Raw genomic sequence first — 17,956 nt, 5'->3', positions numbered from 1 at the left:
GTGTGAAACCTATGGTTTTTTAAGTGAATTTGCAAGGTTTTTTAAATGCTAATTCCTAACTGTAACGTGTGTGAAACCTATGGTTTTTCAAGTGAATTTGTAAGGTTTTTTAAATGCTAAGTTATGTATGCATTATTATATTTTTTATATATTTATTTTACAATAAACTACCTATGTATATAGTTATAGATAGACTGTATCCTGTAATATGGAATGGGTCGTTTAAAATGTTATTTTTTTTTTTTTTTTTTAAGGTTTTTCACCGTGCGCGCACCCCGCGATTTTTGGGGAAAAAAAATAAAAAATTTTTTCACCCTTCGGGGTCCTTCAGGGACCCCCTGACAAAGGCTAGGGGGTCAGGAACTCTCTATCCTGCCCCGTTTTCACGTTCTCCACCTTTCTTTTTCACTGTCACACACAAAACACACAAAACACACAAAATGGCGGCCGACACTTCCTGATTTCGACCGATTCGAATGTTGACTGACATGTAACCACCAATCAGAATTACGCTCGCGCACGTTATGGTGCGTGCACCGTGCGCGCACGGTGCGCGCCTATAGATATTTATGTACTTTTAACTGCAATTTTCTCAGGAACTACTGAACAGATTGACACCATATATGCAAAAGGCACATGCCTGACCTGAGGACTACCTCTTTGCCAAATTTCAAGTAATTCTGTTCACCTGTTCGGGCTGTACCTTCGACTAAAGGTCCTATGGGAAAATGCATGGGGAAAACGCGTTTTGGGACCCCCCTTTTTTCTCAGCCCCCGCTTGACGAATCACCCCGAGACTTTCAGTGTAGGAGCTGAGCGGAGCGCCCCATTAGTTTTGAAAATTTCGCGAGGATTCGTCAACCGGCACCAAAGTTATTCAAAATAGAATTTTAGGATTTCCTATGGAAACTCGGTCCTAACTATAACTATCTACTGGCGACCGCCAGTAGATAATATATATATATATATAAATAATATTGCTTTTTGAATTTAACGTTGGCAAGAAAATCATCAACAAAGTTTGTTCTTAAAAAAAAGAAACACTTTGTGAGGGTCCGTCACAAACATCTGTTTGAGACGATCTGTACATGGCTCGAACCCTGTCTCACTTTGGGGGCAACATTTCCCTTAGCACACAATAAGTGTTTTGAAGAAAACTGGGTCTTAAAGACTAAGGCGCTCTGGGGGTGGAGAAAGAAAGGAACTGACATAAGCCTGCAGGAGAGGCACTTATATTTAGCTTGGGTCGTCACTTTCTTATTTTTTTGGGATCTCAATTCATTAATGTTTTTAAAAAAAAAGACAGGCTATGATCATCATTTAAATACCATCATACATACATAATGTACTGATGATACATTTGATAGAGAAGTAAAATAATAAAAGAAAAGACTAAAGAACAATCAAGTACCAAATTTACATATATGAGATCAATCTTCTCATCATAACTTATGAGTATGCGAAGGAATAATAATACTTAGGTGAACACTATACCCCAAGTAGATGTGCACCTGTCAACTTAGGCTAAGTTTGGTATTTAATTTAGACGGGGACCAGTGCCACTGATGCAGTATTTTAAAGTAGTTACATTTAAGATAGGACTCTCTAAGCCCTTAATTGTAACTTCCCAATAAGGTATCCCAGTCCTTGTCCGAAAGCTTCATGTTCAAATGTCGCTCGCCACTTCTTGGCTGAATTATGTCGGCACGGAGTCACACGACACCACTTACTGGAAGACAATGGAATTGCTCTAAAGTTTCCGTATCCAGTCTGATCCCTAGTGGAATATTCACAAGGTAAGGAATCTGCAGGTAGAAGTATCCATCAAAAAGAGTGAGATTAGGATTCATCCTCTTTTGATAAGCAGAAGCTGAGCGATTGGACAGCAATACACTGGGAATGTATGTAAGCCTGTTGAAGATCTGTGACTTACAGTGGAGGATGAAGATAGGACCATAGATGGAAATCTGAGTAGACTATGTATGGGCAGTGAAATCAGCATTTACAGATGGTCACTGATGCCACACCAGAGATGAATGAGACAAAGATCTAAAGGATAGCTGCAAATCCAAAGGGAAGAGGTCTTGGGCACCCATGTCTGGCTGAGTGTTCCCTCATGTCAGATATCTTGGCCTCAAATGCAGTATAGCCAAAATGGGGGCAACCAGTGTTAGGAAATTTACTTATTCAATATTTATTAATGTGTTAAGCCAAGCCACATAATCACTGTTGGATCTATGTATCTGTGACTGCAAGGCTTGTGATGAACATCCTTTCGCTTATTCGCTCACAGAATTGTCCTGCATGCAGAGAGCTTACTGGACAAAACATCTACGTAACACCAAGAGTAGTTATTCGACAACACAAAGTCATTCAGTAGTCATGCTCTATTCACATGGATTACTATAAATCCTCTAACTAGGTAGTGGCGAATCTAAAACTAGAATGCTGTATTATATTCATCTTCCATTCCTACCTCGTTACTTTCTTACAAGTCTGCCTACTCACTGTAAAGGATGTCTAACAACATCATGGAGAAAGGATGTAGCCTCACGGCTAGAACAGTCGACCTTGAAGCTGGGACACTGGGTTTGAGTCTTGGCAACAACGCTCAACATCCTGCGATTCTGGAAAAATGACTTAATCTCCCAGTGCCTAACAAAAATTAATGTGTCTATCTGTAACAAAACTAGTGTTCATTTAAAGCGCTTTGAAACCGGATATCCTTTGGTCCAGTTCGGAATATATAAAAATTCAACAAAAGCCTGTGCAGCAGCTCTAGTTTAGAAAATACTTACTTTTTACGAGCACATATTAAATAAAACCAAGACATACCATGCATCCTTCCAATTAGTATATTAGTATATAATAGACAGTGTTTAACACATGAACTGAAAACAATTCCCATATCTCATAAAAAGGTTCATTGGAGATCCAACAGCAAAATAAACCCCCCACCCTCTACAAATGCCCATCTGTAGACAGCATATGTAAGATATAGATTTTATACCCTCCTGCACACAACACAGTTTCACAGTAAAAGGCACTTATACACACATACACACGCACACACACACAGACACACACACACACCCACACACACCCACACACACACACACACCCCCATTCACAGCACGCATGCGTACATATGGACTTTCCTGCCTGAGCGGTGACATCAGTTGGTAGGAGGGAAAAGCATAAGCCTCAGTTGTTCCTGGTGGCTTCGAGGAAGCAAGGGACTGCTGGAAGATCTCACCACCTTTTCCAATTGGCTGACCTTGTCATGGATCACCAAATGAAAAGAGAACTTCTGTACCTCATCACAGAGTGGGATGGGGGTAAATGAGAGCTGCTGACCCTACACCATTTTGTGATGAGACATCACCGATTGACACTCAGCCTGGGGCACTTTGGGACTCAAAACTAAAGAGCCCAGTGTTGATGTCATTGTCATAAAGGGTAGAACTTCAAGGACTTTGCCGGGCAGAAAAAGTCACGCCCTCCGAGCTGTGAAATCTTCATCCTGGCAAATACTGGCTCAAACTGCCAGGCACATGTGCATTTAGCACATGTACAGAGCATGGCTGCCTGACCAGACCATGAAGAGTGTGTGTCAGGCTGACCTTAGCTCAGCCTGACAGATACTCGTCATGTTTTCTAAAAGGGTGTAGGGGGGGGGGAAGAGGGGTGCAGACCCTCCGCCCTTAATGACGAGCCGCAGCTGTGTAAAGAATTTATAAGATCGGACTCAGTTTACATTGAAAGTGAGCTATTCAGACTACTTCCTAATTAAACTATAAAAACTGCCTGTAAACCTCAATGAAGGAATCAATAAAATAAAAACCTCAACTGATTAATGCCACTTCCAGATACGCATAAAACGGCGCCTAGACAGAGAAAAAGCTAAAATACCATAATACCTGGTGTAAGCGCTACACAAACGCTAGCATTACAATTCAGTATAATTATTCATCAGAGTCTTAGCTGCAGGATTTGATGAATCATTCTAAAGCTGAAAGGTCAAGTGTGGATAGCAGAGCAGGTGATGAAGATGAACAGATATAGACAATGTGTGAGCTAGGAGTCCAGAAGAGAAATAAACTTGGATTTAGCTAAGAGAGCTATAGATGACAAAAAAGGAGACACTTCTCAGGATTAGGAGAGGTGGACGTAGAACACTTTAGTGCCATACAGTGATGACAGCTAAGAGGCAGTATGACAGTTTGGGTATCTAAGTGGGGCTTTAAGTAAAGAAACTGGAAGAACATTTTGGTGGGATGTGGTCAGTAAATAGAAAGAAATGAACCAAAAAAGTGCTGTGCAGGGACAGGACATACAACTCCTTTATAGCAGCATTTACTAAAATCTTACACATTTTAATCCAATTTCCTAAACACATTTAAACAGAAATCACCATACAAATGCCCACATACTCCCTGGAAAAATTAACAATAACTAAAAGAATTACTAACCTCTACAGTTTCTAAAAACGCATGGTGGATCCACATACGTATCCTATATTAACTCTGTGCCCCACTTAGAGTGCTTCAACACTAAAAAGAGCAATCAAGTGGTGTACACATCAATCTTTAGATCCATAGGTGTAGGAATCAAAGCAGGAATATGTTGACTACCATTCTCAAGGTCACTATTTTCTTTTTTTCTCAGATGATGAATGGGAGCTTGTTTCATTCTCTGGGGCATATGAGAAAAGCAGAAAGCCTATTGTTGCTAATGCAACATACAAAAAGCCGATATCATCTGAACAAAGACACGCGCCCTGTAGTACATATACCCATCAGGGCTTTGATGTAGGACCTCCACAATGTTCAATATGTAACTGGATTAACCAATTACAGCGGCTTTTTACCTGTTTAAGAGTGTATAAAGGCAATAACAATATTTAATTGGAATACAATGAATACCCATGCCCTATCCCCTTCAATCTAGTCTTAAAATAAATATCTTTACTCTGCTTACCCGTTCTCCTGGAAAAGCAATTTCTGGATTTGAAGTGATGGTTATCTTTGCCAGAGCCTGAGCTGCCTTTGTCTTTCCAACAGCAGTACTTTCCAGGGCCAAAGGGATAAGAGCCTGAGGAATGAAAGGGAACTACAAATGAAGTGCAAGAAATTACACAAACAGCACAATGCTTAAGTTCTTATCTTGCTGTACGCACCAATACATTAATGCTCTGGTAGATATGCATTACTTTAGAATGGTCATTCTGGTCCTATTCAAAATACCTTTGTAGGATCAATGTGGAATGGTTTATAGGCGAGTTTATAGTATTTTGTTTGTAGAAATAATACCCCCAGTAACCTAAAGTCTAGTCCACATCCTCTTTGTATTACCAGGTATTTGTACATAACAACAATCAACTAAAAGGTGCAGTAAAATGCTACATAATATTCGAGTTAAATGTCAAGAGAAGACAAATGTTAATTAAATTCTTATAGGAGAAAGTTGCTCACCTTCCCTCCTCCTTGAGCAACAACATTTCCTCTGTCATCTGGTTCCGTTACCAAGGCCAAAAATACCCTGTAAGAGAAGAATGAGAACTAAGTTATTAACCATGATGCAGACAAGAGCTCAACATTAGTTTCCCCAGTTAGTACACTAAAAGAAGTAATGACAGATTGTTGACACACTTCGTCAGGGTACAAATACCCACAAGAAAGAGAAAAAATATGTAACCGTGGAAGGAAAATAAAAAATTTAGGATGTCACAGAAAGTTATACATAAAACACCATCTTTTAGAGTATTCTTAGATTTCTCAAGGCTGGGTATCTAACCCAAAATACATTTGAATACCTCTCAAAAATATTTAGGTAGGCAGAATGACAAAGGTCTACCTCACTATTCAACTCATGGGTCAATGCAGTTTGCTAGATTATACACTGGGTGGGCAAGAGCAGCAGTCTCCATTATGAGTGCAACTTTCTCCAAACTTCAGATGCTTGGCCGAGCCCGGTGATGCACGACCTGAACAGCAACTACCTCAGATTATTTGTCAGAAGACTGGGCAACTGAATGAGATGAGCGACAGGACACATGGACACAGCCCACAGCTTGCCCAAATTGGCCATGCAAGTTTCCAAACCCACCAACCCAGCTGAGCCAGGATAAACTTTGTGGTCTACTGTGCCCAATGAACTTGCCACTTAAAGAGAACAGTAGTGATTGAACAACTGATTTTAGGATATCCTTAGGAATGGGGATCAATACCAAACTTGAGAAATATGATCTGACACTTTTGGCTAGTCTTTTGGTTTAGATTTTTGTGAAACATAAATCCTAGAGACTTTGCCATCTGATTAAGGACTGACACTCAAATGAGGGATGGCTGGGGATCCCAAACCAGCAGAAATATTCAGTCTCTTGAATCTATAGCATTCAGTCAATTGCTTTTCAAATGACAATTTCTAATGCCATATTTTCATTGGATGGCATCAATTGGGTGCTGAAAAAGTGCTCTCTGCTCACCTCACCAAAAACCCTGATGACTTTCAATAGTTCACCGTCTCTACAAACGTTGTGGAAATGGAAACTCATTATAAGAACATCGAAAAGTCAGACAAAAGGTGCTATGGCCAGCTTTTATATACTGGTTCTGCAATTGTGAAATTACAGGGCACTATTGTGTGAGTTATGTGCAGTGGGAACAGAAGGGGCTTACACATCTGGGGTATGTGTTTGTGCAAAATATTCTCAAACTGAGAATGGTTAAGGAAGAAACTCAATTTAATTTAATTGGTTGATGTTGCGTTTTGAGCAACTTCACTCTGCACTGAATGAGAGGTGTCAACATAAACTAAGGGGTTGGTGTCCAGACTGATACTAGACACCCACAAAGGATACGTTAGTCCTTAGACCAGCTAGCTCACAGTGCCATCATAAGCCCCCTAACCTTACCAAGGAGCAAATAGTTTCTGGCAACTATCGATCACGACAACCCTGACCCCTCAGGGATCGTGGAAACAGTACAGTACTTTTCGCTCAGTCACTCATGCTCACTTTGTCTCAGAAAGATACAAAGAAAAAAAGGTGGGGACGTTTTCAATAAGCATTACTGAACCAGCGTCATCCTAGTATAAAATACGTGAGCTGTAACAACCATTAGATAGAAACAGATATACATATATATACACGATTACAAGCACAAACAGAGTCAATGAAAGGTAGAATTCTACCATGGTGCTAAAACAGTGAATATATGCACACATATAGATACATGGCACTAATCAGGCGTACTCCTAAAATTTTAGCCATAGCTAAGTGTACCTAAGTGTACCCAAGTGTACCTAGCATGTATGTAGGTGGAAAGCCAAGAATCCCCCTAGGAAAGAGCCAACCTCATTAATTAATGTAAGAGAACGAACGGCCCTGTCTTGGTCTCGAGTTGAACACCCCACAAGGGATGTCAGACCACTGGGTGCTGGAGTGTCTGCATGCATGGACTTCAGCATCTCGTGTCAGCATGGAAGCTTCTCCTTTAGTTTGACCAGCGAAGATGTGGTACTTATATACCCGAAAGGTACCCTCAGGGGTACTACCTAGATGTGTCAGGGTACTGTGGGCCTGTCGGCTAAGGATAACGATAGCAGTGACTTTTGTACAGAGTTATTATGCAGAAGATGGTAATCCTGCTGTGATACTAAGAATCCTTGTTGTGATCTTGACTATGTGAATGCTCTCATGCATGAGAGCATGGAGCACTGTGTGCAATGCATTCCACGTTCCACCTGCACTTAGAGCATTCTGTGCAAGGCAGTTAGAGACTAGCTGGCCTAAGGTGAGCAGCGCTTTTCCACGCAGGTTATCCACTTCAATAAAATAATTATCTAACCTCATATTTTGTGTTCCTTGGATGGATGGAGGTATCCACTTCAACACTGGCGACGAGTTGGCCAGCGTTCCTGCTGTGGTAGCGGCTCAGAATCCACGCTGCAAGCGACCTTGAGGAGAGCTGATATCGGACCTGATGTCCGATCTCCGCGGCTGATGTGACGCGATCTCCGTGTGTCAATACTCCACAAGTTTTTGTTCTCCGAATGTCCAGTGAGTACTATTTGGAGAGATCCTGTGTTTTGGGAAGAGTGAACGACGGTTGGTTAGTGTTGGTGCTCGAGCCACGACTTGCGCGAGCACTGCAGCACGTGAAGCTGCGTTTGCCTCGAGCAGTATCCTGTGTGCCCAATTGCCGTGTGAAACAAAGACTCAAGTTTGTGCAACAAGCTCTATCACCCCCAGAAAGCACGTTTAAACGACGTCGGCGGACATTTTGGTAAAGTACTTCTAGAAGTGTTTCTTCAATTGTTTTACCCACAACCGCAGCTCGTCTTTATCGGCGATCGTAAATTGGGAATTCTTCTTCACTTTGAGGTGCTGTTTGTTTATATTGGGTTTGAGTGGATATATGTTTTCTTCACAAGTTTAAAGAAGTAAAACGCTTGCTAGTCCGTTGGTGATTCTCATGAACTGCTGTAAACTCTACTCACTTGTGATTTAAAAAAAAAAAAAAGAGGACTTTGCTCATTTTTATTGAATTTAGAGCATCTTCATTTAACGGCAGTTCAGTAATGGAATCATAAGGCTCAATTATTTCACCGCCAATTTTCCTGGCGTCCTCTGGACCGTTACCCATCGAATGGGAAGATTGGTTACCCATGTTTGAGAACTATATTGATGCACTTGATGGGGCTAAGTTCAGCGCTATAAGGAAGAAGGCACTCTTATTGAACAACCTTGGCAAGGAAGGTCAATTAATTTTCAAATACCTTCCTCTTGCTACCTTACCTAATGGAAATGCTATTGAAGATGTATACATTGAAGCAAAGAAACGTCTTGAGACCAGATTTGCTAAAGAAATCAATATAGTTATGAATAGGTATCATTTTTATACACACAAGCAAGAAGAAAACCAATCTGTGGATGTCTTTGTATCCAAACTTCGTGAACTATCTTTGAAGTGCAACTTTGGTGCAATGACGGATGAGCTAGTTCGTGACCAACTAATTGTACAGTGCAAATGCAAGAAAACGCAAGAGCAACTTTGGGCAGCAAAAAATCCTTCTTTAAAAGACGCAATAGATATTGCAAAAGTCCTTGAACAATCTCAGTATTGTATGCGTGAATTAACCAAAAGACAAGAAAATATTTCAGACAGTGTGTCTATAGTATCTAAAGACAAATCAGATGTTGCCGCAGTATTTAAGTCTGGCAGAGTTCCACAGAAGGGTAGACAACAAGTTAGGCTATGTTATAGATGTGGAAGCTCGTTTCACAGTGCAGATTTTCGCAAATGTCCTGCGTTAGATAAAATTTGCAAAAAATGTGGACGCAAGAGACATTTTTCTAATATGTGCAAGCAATCTTTCAAACAAAGAATTGCCATAGTAGAAGACAATACTATAGCAATGTCTCTTAACACTGATCCATCTTGTACAAGTAATGCACCTATTCAACATCTTGATAAGATCTTAAGTGTAGATGATCCTACTGACAACATATTAAGTATTAACGAGCAAGAAGGTAGAAAGTATAGACCCAAAGCTGATTTTTTAATTAATGGGAAGCCAGTACAATTGATGGTGGACTGTGGGTCCATGTACACCATTATTCCAAAAGATATTTACAATATGTCATGGTCTGAAATTTCCCTGTCGCCCAAAGATATTAATCCTGGGGGGTATCAAGGGGAAACAATAAACTTGTTAGGTTACATGAATTCCACTATAGAGTTTAGTGGCAGATCCACTCAAGGTAAGGTATACGTTGCCACTGATGGTCCACCTATTCTAGGATGGATGCACCAATATGATCTTTCAATCGTAATTGATCCCAGAGCTCCTACCCAAGTAATGGTAGTTGAGAACCCATCATTGAAGACAATTTTAGAAGAAGTGAAAGATGTGTTCAGGGATGAATTAGGCTGTTTCAAAGGTTATGTACACAAGATAATTTTAAAGTCCAATGCCATTCCTGTACAACACAAGGTGCGTAGAACACCCTTGGTTGCCAGAGATGCTGTGAAAGACATGTTGAAGGACATGGTCACTTCTGGAGTGATAGAACCAGTGGAGAGCTCCTTGTGGGTTTCTCCGGTAGTCATCACTGAAAAATCGGATGGAAAATTCAGATTTTGCATTGACCGGAGGTCGCTTAATCAAAACGTAGTAGTTGATACTTTTCCCCTACCAAATATCAATGAGTTGATCCTGGCTCTGATTGGTGGCAAATTCTTTTCCAAATTGGACTTAAAAAATGCGTATCATCAGATTAAATTACATGATGAATCCAAGCCACTCACAGCCTTTATCACTATGGAGGGCATTTTCCAGTGTACCAGGATGCCATTCGGTCTTTGTTCGGCCGCTAGCATCTTTCAAAGAATGATGAATGTTTTGTTTAAAGATGTCAAAAACATTGTTTTCTTTCAAGATGATATTCTTGTTTTTGGTGACACTGCAGATCAACACAATTTTGCACTCAGAGAAGCGCTATGTAAAATCAAAGAATCTGGCTTAACCCTAAGACGTGAGAAATGTAAATTTTTTGTGGATAAAGTTGATTATCTAGGGTATGAGATTTCGGATCTTGGAGTAAAACCCAAACAAAACCTATTAGATGCTATTCGCTTAGCTCCTGTTCCCTCGGATAAGGACAAACTGAGGTCCTTCTTAGGACTTATTGAATATTATTCAAAGTTTGTCAAAGACTTTTCTACCAAAACAGTCAGTATGAGATCTTTGTTGAAGAAAGGTGTTGTTTTTGTATGGGGTACAGATCAACAAATAAGCTTTGAAAACATAAAGAAAAGTATTTGTGAGGCAGGTATCCTCACACCCTTTGATACCAAACGCCAATCGGTACTAACAGTAGATGCTAGTGCCACTGGCCTGGGTGCAGTCTTAGCTCAACTGCACAATGGTCATGAGAAGACAGTAGCATTTGCATTCAGGACACTGACCAATTCTGATAAGAAGTATTCGGTCATAGAACGGGAGACATTAGCGGCCACATGGGGTTGCGAGTATTTTAGAACCTACTTGTGGGGTTCTAAATTTACCCTTAAATCAGATCATAAACCTCTCATCAAGGTATTGTTACCGGGAGGCACCGCCAAGTGCTCAGCGAGGTTAGCCAGATTGGCATCTCGTTTACAAGAGTATTGTTACAATATCAAGTATATTCAGGGCTGGAGAAATGTTCAAGCCGACTGCTTGTCGAGATTGTCTCTTGACTGGGAGGCAGTCGACAGGAGTGCAGTTTTGAAGAGGCAGAAAGAAGGAGCAGTTGAGTCTGTTCAAGATGTATTAAGTGTTTATGATTCTCAAGCCTTAACCAAAGAAGATTGGATCAAGGAGAGGTCTACTGATAGTGCCATGTTAGATCTTAAACGATTAATCTTACTAGGAAATAGGAGAGAAAGCTCAGTTTCTCCTTCCATCAGACTATACAGTTCTAGATGAGTTATCTGTTTGTGGCGATGTTATTATCATGCGAGGGGAGTTGTTCATTCCACCTGTTGCTTTAAGACGCAATTTGATCAAGTTGGCTCACGAGGGACACTTAGGTCAAACAAAAACAAAGAAAAGATTGAGGATGAATTGGTGGTGGCCTGGTATGGACTGTGATGTTGATTCTTGGGTTGTGAAGTGTGAAATTTGCAAGGAAAGTGACAAACGTTTAAAGGTAGTAGCTCAAGCTTCCATGGATCACATAACTGATCCAGGTCAACCGTGACATACTGTTTGCTTAGACTTCATTGGACCTATGTATGGTCTCAAAGAAAGTTTGCGCTTTGGTTTAGTTGTGGAAGATGTCCATACTAAGTGGCTAATAGTTAAGTTTTTGAAAGATATTACTTCCTTAACTGCCATCAATACCTTGAAGGAAATTTGTGGGGAGGAACGCATACCATCAATATTGATTACAGATAATGGTACCCAATTGACGTCTGACGAAATGCAAAGGTTTTTGGGGTCTTTTGGCATTAAGCACATTCGTACCTCACTGTATAACCCACAAGGCAACGGTATGGTTGAGAGGGCTAACAGTCTTGTCAAAGGTGCCATTCAAATGGCAAAGTCCAGTGGAAGAGAGATCAGTTGTTTGGTGTCGGAAATGCTATGGGCCTATCGCTCAAGCGTGCATGGAGTAACTGGTAAGACGCCTTTTGAAATGATGCGAGGTAGGCTTCCTAATACCAAACTTGTTCCCACTTGGATAAAAGATATGGTATTGAGAGATTCTACTCCCATTGACATTCCTTCTGTTGATTCTCAACAAGGTAGAGGTACTGTTAAGAAAGCAGAGAAGCATATCACCCTGGGTGATTGGGTGAAAGTACGTAGTGGTAGACCGGGTACACGCCTTTTGAAATTCTTAGGACCTTACAAAGTCAAACACACTTTACCTTATGGGGTTATTCTAGAGAATGGGGACAAATGAAATTATAAACGTGTCGCTCTGTACCAGAAAGGTTGTGCAAACACTAAGGTTAGGACTGATGTGCAAAATTCCAGTTCTAGCAATATCTTTTTATCAATGTCAGACAGTGACCTCATGAGTAGTTCTTGTAATAGTGGTTCCACTCATATGGGAGGACAAGGGGGTGGTGATGCTTCTGGCTCTTCATATGAGGGGGAACCAAATGTCCCTGCTGCTAGAGAAGTGAGGCATGTTAGAGGTCGTTACCCTCCAAGCTATTTGAAAGATTACATATGTACTTAACTGCCATCAACACTTATAAAATCTTTAATTCTTTAGTGCACTTAAAATTGTTAAATGATAATTTATGCCTGAAGTATTCTTGGTACTGTGTAGTTTGAAAAGTTTAGACTATGTACTTTTAGTCCTTTCTTTTTTCTGTTTCTGTCTCATCATAGTTGATTCTCCCTAGTCCCTTTCCCTCCTAAGTGTGTTCTTATTTCAGTTTCATTTAATTGTATAAGGGGGAAGATGTGTTGTGATCTTGACTATGTGAATGCTCTCATGCACGAGAGCATGGAGCACTGTGTGCAATGCATTCCACGTTCCACCTGCACTTAGAGCATTCTGTGCAAGGCAGTTAGAGACTAGCTGGCCTAAGGTGAGCAGCGCTTTTCCACGCAGGTTATTCACTTCAATAAAAGAATTATCTAACCTCATATCTTGTGTTCCTTGGATGGATGGAGGTATCGACTTCAACAATCCTCATGCATGATAAATTAGGCTAGTTTTCGAAGAAAACCACACAACATTTATTAGGCACGTAATTAGGTAAAAGGTCAGCGCCAGAGCAGTTATGTAGAGCAACATAGGACAAATGTAGGTAAACTACCTAGGCCTATATTAGGGTACATTTGGGCTCATAACAGATGGAGCTACCGCAGCCGCATTTTAATCCTTTAAATACATTTGTTATTAGCTGTTGGTGGTAGTGGTAACCGCACACACAGAAGAGGCAATCTGTGTTATCCTGAGTGACTCAAAAGCCAAGTAGTCCTGCCTTTGAACCAAGACACTCCTGCTCCAAGTTGAAAGTCTGATTTTATGCAATAAACATTCAGGTTACATATGGAACATGGTTCACCAGCTGTAGAAAATAAAGGACTTTGGGAGGTCTATAGGAATAGTAAGAAGAAAGTATTCCTGCGACTAATGCAGAATGACAGTGGTACTGATCGGATGGTCACTGTGGTAAAAGACACTGGGAAGGAGGATGATGTGGTTTGATCATTACATATGAAGTGCTACACTATGTTACATGATTTCCATTTGTCTCTGTAGGACAGTTAATTGAAAGTAAAAATGTTGGAAAAAGTCAAATTAAAGAAAAGCCAAGTAGACAAACCTGCAAAATTACTAAGAAGTGTTGCCACCGCTGGTTTATTTGCTACCTACTAACTTGCTTTACTTTCAAGAAATACCATCAAAAGAAACTGTCAAAACAGTGGTTTGGGTACCGTCCAGATGATATCAATACAGACAAACAACAGACATCATTAAGAACAAGCATTTGCAATGCAAATAGGTCTCGCATTTGTGAGTTAGAGCTATTGATGTTGTAAATGGCAATATTTTTTACCTGCACTTCGTAATAAATATATTGAAAAAGACGCAACGTGTGGATTGTGTCAACAATTGTTTGGGACGTACCTCATGGGTGAAGTTTCGCCACACATGCACACCGTGGTGCTTTACTAATGCAAAACCCATTAATAAAAGTAGTGCTTACAGACTAACCTACGCGATCGGGATCGGAGCATGTGAATCCGAATCCCGGCTTCCCTTTCATTTTCTAGACTATTTGACTCACTCTCCTGCGTCTTGGTTATCCTCCAAACACTGGGAGGCAATGAAGTTTGCCAAGGGGGCGGGGTGTAGGGGGGCTTCAGGGGTACATGAAACTGTATTCACTGCCTAGTTGTCAAAGGTCGCCCGGTTCTATTAGTTAAAAGTGTGCAGATTTCATTAAGATATTAAGAGTACTTTACTCGCATCTATGAGAAAATAGACATTAACTAAACAAAATGCCAGAATGAGTGTCAGTTTTCACAGTGTTTTTGACAGTACTGGTTCCTTAGTTTCATTGCATTAATTGTTGGATTTACTCTTTTACACAGCATCCAAAGTAGGTTACCTAACCCCAAAGCCCGAATTGTTAAATGACCCATAGAAGGGAGTGTTTTACAGTAGAGCAAATGTGTCCAAATGTAATTTTGGTAGTGCCATGGAATGATCAGCCAATGAGGTCGATGAGCAGGTATTTAACTACACGTTCAAAACGTACAGTATTGTGGCTGTTGTTTGTTTGTACACAACCACCTCTCTGAATGTGTTTATTAACACAGAGCTCCATCTACCAGACAGTGCTCACAGAGGGACGACTAAAAAAACAGAACAAAATGTATTCATTTATCCTGAGTGTGAAGGCATCTGGAAGGCTTAGGTGCCTACCCGGAGAGGCTAGGGATCCCAGCGCTTCTACAGACTCTGCCGTGATACTCTGCACCAGGAGGGCACAGCTCAGAATCTGCCGCTTCTGCTAAGAATAGGTGATGGGGATAAGGTTAGGGCATGCGGGAGTTGCTGGCAGATTTCCAGGTTATTAAAAGTGATGATTCTTACGTGAGGCAATGGAGACTGAGTTTGTCTGTTTGTCTGCACCAGTCTATTTCTCTACCATCTACTGGGCTCACTGTCATGTATCCATTCATCTCCCTTTGTTAGAGGTGCACGAGGCAATATATTAATTAGCAGGTAGAGCCAGCAGGAGACGGGCCAAGCGTACGAGCCAGGGGGCGAGCTGTGAGAATGATCGGCATGTTAATCATACAGTAAACATGACGTAAATGTGTGATAATGTCTCTTCAGAATTCAAAAAAGTGCATTTCTTTAGCGCGTCACCTCAGTACACAAGATTATAGTACTGAATTGAGAGGAAGTTATTAAAAGTGCTTGTTTTAAGCACGAGTTAAAACACTGCTGCTCCTGCCGCCCGACAACAATGCCATTTGTGAACTAAGAGGCGTCAGTTGTCATGCATACCCCGAATATTGCCTAGAGTCTTATTATATTTAGAGTAACATTAAAATCTAGTTCTTAAACACGAGAAGTTTTTGTGCAGCACGCATCTTGAACTCGCATATTTCAAGGTGGCAATAATAAAGATGAAAACGGAAGTGCCGGCAGGCAAGAAAACACGAACGGGAGTGGGGGAGGGGGGCGGGCGAGGGTGAGAAGTCACAGACTGAGGGAAGGGGCGGTGGGGTGGGGAGACAGGGAAGGAAATAGTGTTAGGATTAAAGGGGACAATAGCCGTGGAAGGATACAAATGATGAATGAGGAGGGATTAACAAGCCTCAAACCAATCGTAAGGCAGCATTTAAGACAAAAGCCAATGGGCAGAGAGTGGGCGGAGCTTCCGCAAAGCTTCCACACTACAGTATATACTGCATGCCTCACAAAGCGATGGCAGCGCATTTGCGCTGCAACGCTAGGCGAGACCTAGAAATGTGAGCATACAACAACCAAGATACACCTCTTGCAATGCAAGGACATTGGGACAGAGATTATCTTCATTTCAAGTAAATGCAAGAACCTGATCAGCACAAATATCGACAACTGCTGGAATATTATAATTTATTAAGAAAAGAAAACATTAAGTGAATATTTGTGCTGCAGATACAGGTAGAACAGATTTGGGTAAACTCTGCTATTCGATGTGGCTTGCTGAAATAAAATCTACTACATAACATCATAAGTTAATAGAAATGTATATTTCCTACAAAGGAAGACTTTTAATGCACTACCTTTTTGTAATAAACAAGATAAGTGCTCCAAGCGAGTCTCTGCGGAAGCAACAACCAGATCTGGAGTCTCCAGCTGAAAATAATGTTGACTTCTTTAAGGTGAGTAATGTGTCCACTAATGGCACTGTACACAGTTCACTGTCTGCACGCCAAACCAAACCATAAACCCAATTTATACAAGGGAGGACTTTTAAAACAAACACTGGCAAAGCCAATAGGTCTCGCCTATGTGAGAGCTATCGACTTTGCCAAGGTCTTCTAGCTATGTTGTACAGCAGCCTGGCTGTTGTTCAGCAGGGCTAAACGTTGGTGGAGTGGTGTAGGGGAGAGTGGAGTAGAGTGGTGTGGAGTAGAACGGCATAGAGTAGCGTGGCATATGAGATGAGTAGAGTGGAGTGGCATAGATTAGAGTGGCATTGTGTGAAGAGATGTAGCATGCAGGGACAGAGTGGAGTGCCGCATACCAGTACAGTTGGGGGTGTAAATAACTAAAGCTTCAATACAGATGACAGATAGGGTGAAAGCAACATAAATAAGAAGCTGTTTGGCCATGTTAAAAGTAGAAAAGCACATTGCACTTCCAGGAATATTAAAGAAACAATTATAAAATAAAAGAAAACTTGGGAGAGTGACAACGAAAACAACTAATGCATGCTGTGGGTGGATTGTAAGTCCACTAAACTGTAAACAATACATCTCACAGCACAGTGCATGCGCTGTATAGGCGAGACCTAAAATTTTGCTAGGAAAAATTGCTTCCAATAACGTAGCCTGGCATTGCTCAGCATTTTGAATTTGAAGTTGTGACGTCATGGAACTTCAAATCATTTCAAGAATAGACTTGTTAAGCTGTGATCACTTATTAGCACCTGTTTAAAAAACACTGCTTGGAACTTAAATAATGTGTAGAAACTGTCAACGTTCAGTTTTGTAAAATGGATACTCGTTAGGTTGCATCGAGCTGTAAAAAAGTGGTGAGGCCGCCGTGAAAAGGGTAGCAGAGAGTCAACAAAGTGGGCCCCAAGCGCCGGACCAAGATGGCCGCGTGAGCTTTGAGCTCCCGAGACCCACGCGCCCTCCGTCGACTATCCTGTCTTCAATCCTGTATTATATGCACGGCATCTTGCAGATGACTCGTTATGGAGGCGATTGATGCCGCCCGAGTTCGGATCGCCCACCGGGAACCGGAGTTGTGCACGGCGGAAGATTGAGGCCTGTCTCCGAGGGATGCCAGGGGCTGGCGTTGGCAGGATGCCCGACCTCTAATTGAACAACAGCGGCCAGGCGAGGTGTGAACTGTCGGACGGAAGATCCCGTCCTTTCACTTTCACTTTCTCGCCCTTTGTCTGCCTTGGCCTGGGAGTGCTCTCGGCTGCTTTATTATCCTCTGGACGCTCTGTGCCCTACCCAGGCGGGCTATTGCAGATCTGACCTCTCCTGCTCCCTCTACCTGAGAGAGGGCCGTCTTTTGGCACCGGACTGCTTGGAGCCAGACATGTCGGGTAAAGCAGAGGTGGATCGTCTGAAACCCAAGGCTACCAGGCGGGGAGCTTATACTCAAGCTAATAACATGGACCGGTATGCCCAGCAGAAGGGGTCGCCCGGTGGATCGAGCCAGTCGCTGGATGGACAGAAGACTGCCTCACCCCCGGCC

General features: G+C 41.6%; 1 protein-coding gene across 1 annotated transcript in view; it reads right to left on the bottom strand.

Moving 5' to 3' along the window:
• Nucleotides 1-17,956, bottom strand: part of UNC45A (unc-45 myosin chaperone A) — a 443,919-nt gene that overhangs the window by 206,143 nt on the left and 219,820 nt on the right. The window contains exons 15-16 of the mRNA XM_085644379.1: nt 5,475-5,541; nt 4,981-5,094 (exon numbers count right to left, since the gene is read on the bottom strand). Coding sequence (XP_085500505.1) covers nt 4,981-5,094; nt 5,475-5,541 — 181 coding nt within the window. The remainder of the gene's footprint in view (nt 1-4,980; nt 5,095-5,474; nt 5,542-17,956) is intronic.

This window comes from Triturus cristatus, chromosome 3_1, assembly GCF_964204655.1.
Source record: "Triturus cristatus chromosome 3_1, aTriCri1.1, whole genome shotgun sequence".
Taxonomy (NCBI): domain Eukaryota; kingdom Metazoa; phylum Chordata; class Amphibia; order Caudata; family Salamandridae; genus Triturus; species Triturus cristatus.
This window is presented reverse-complemented; position numbering and strand designations above follow the sequence as displayed.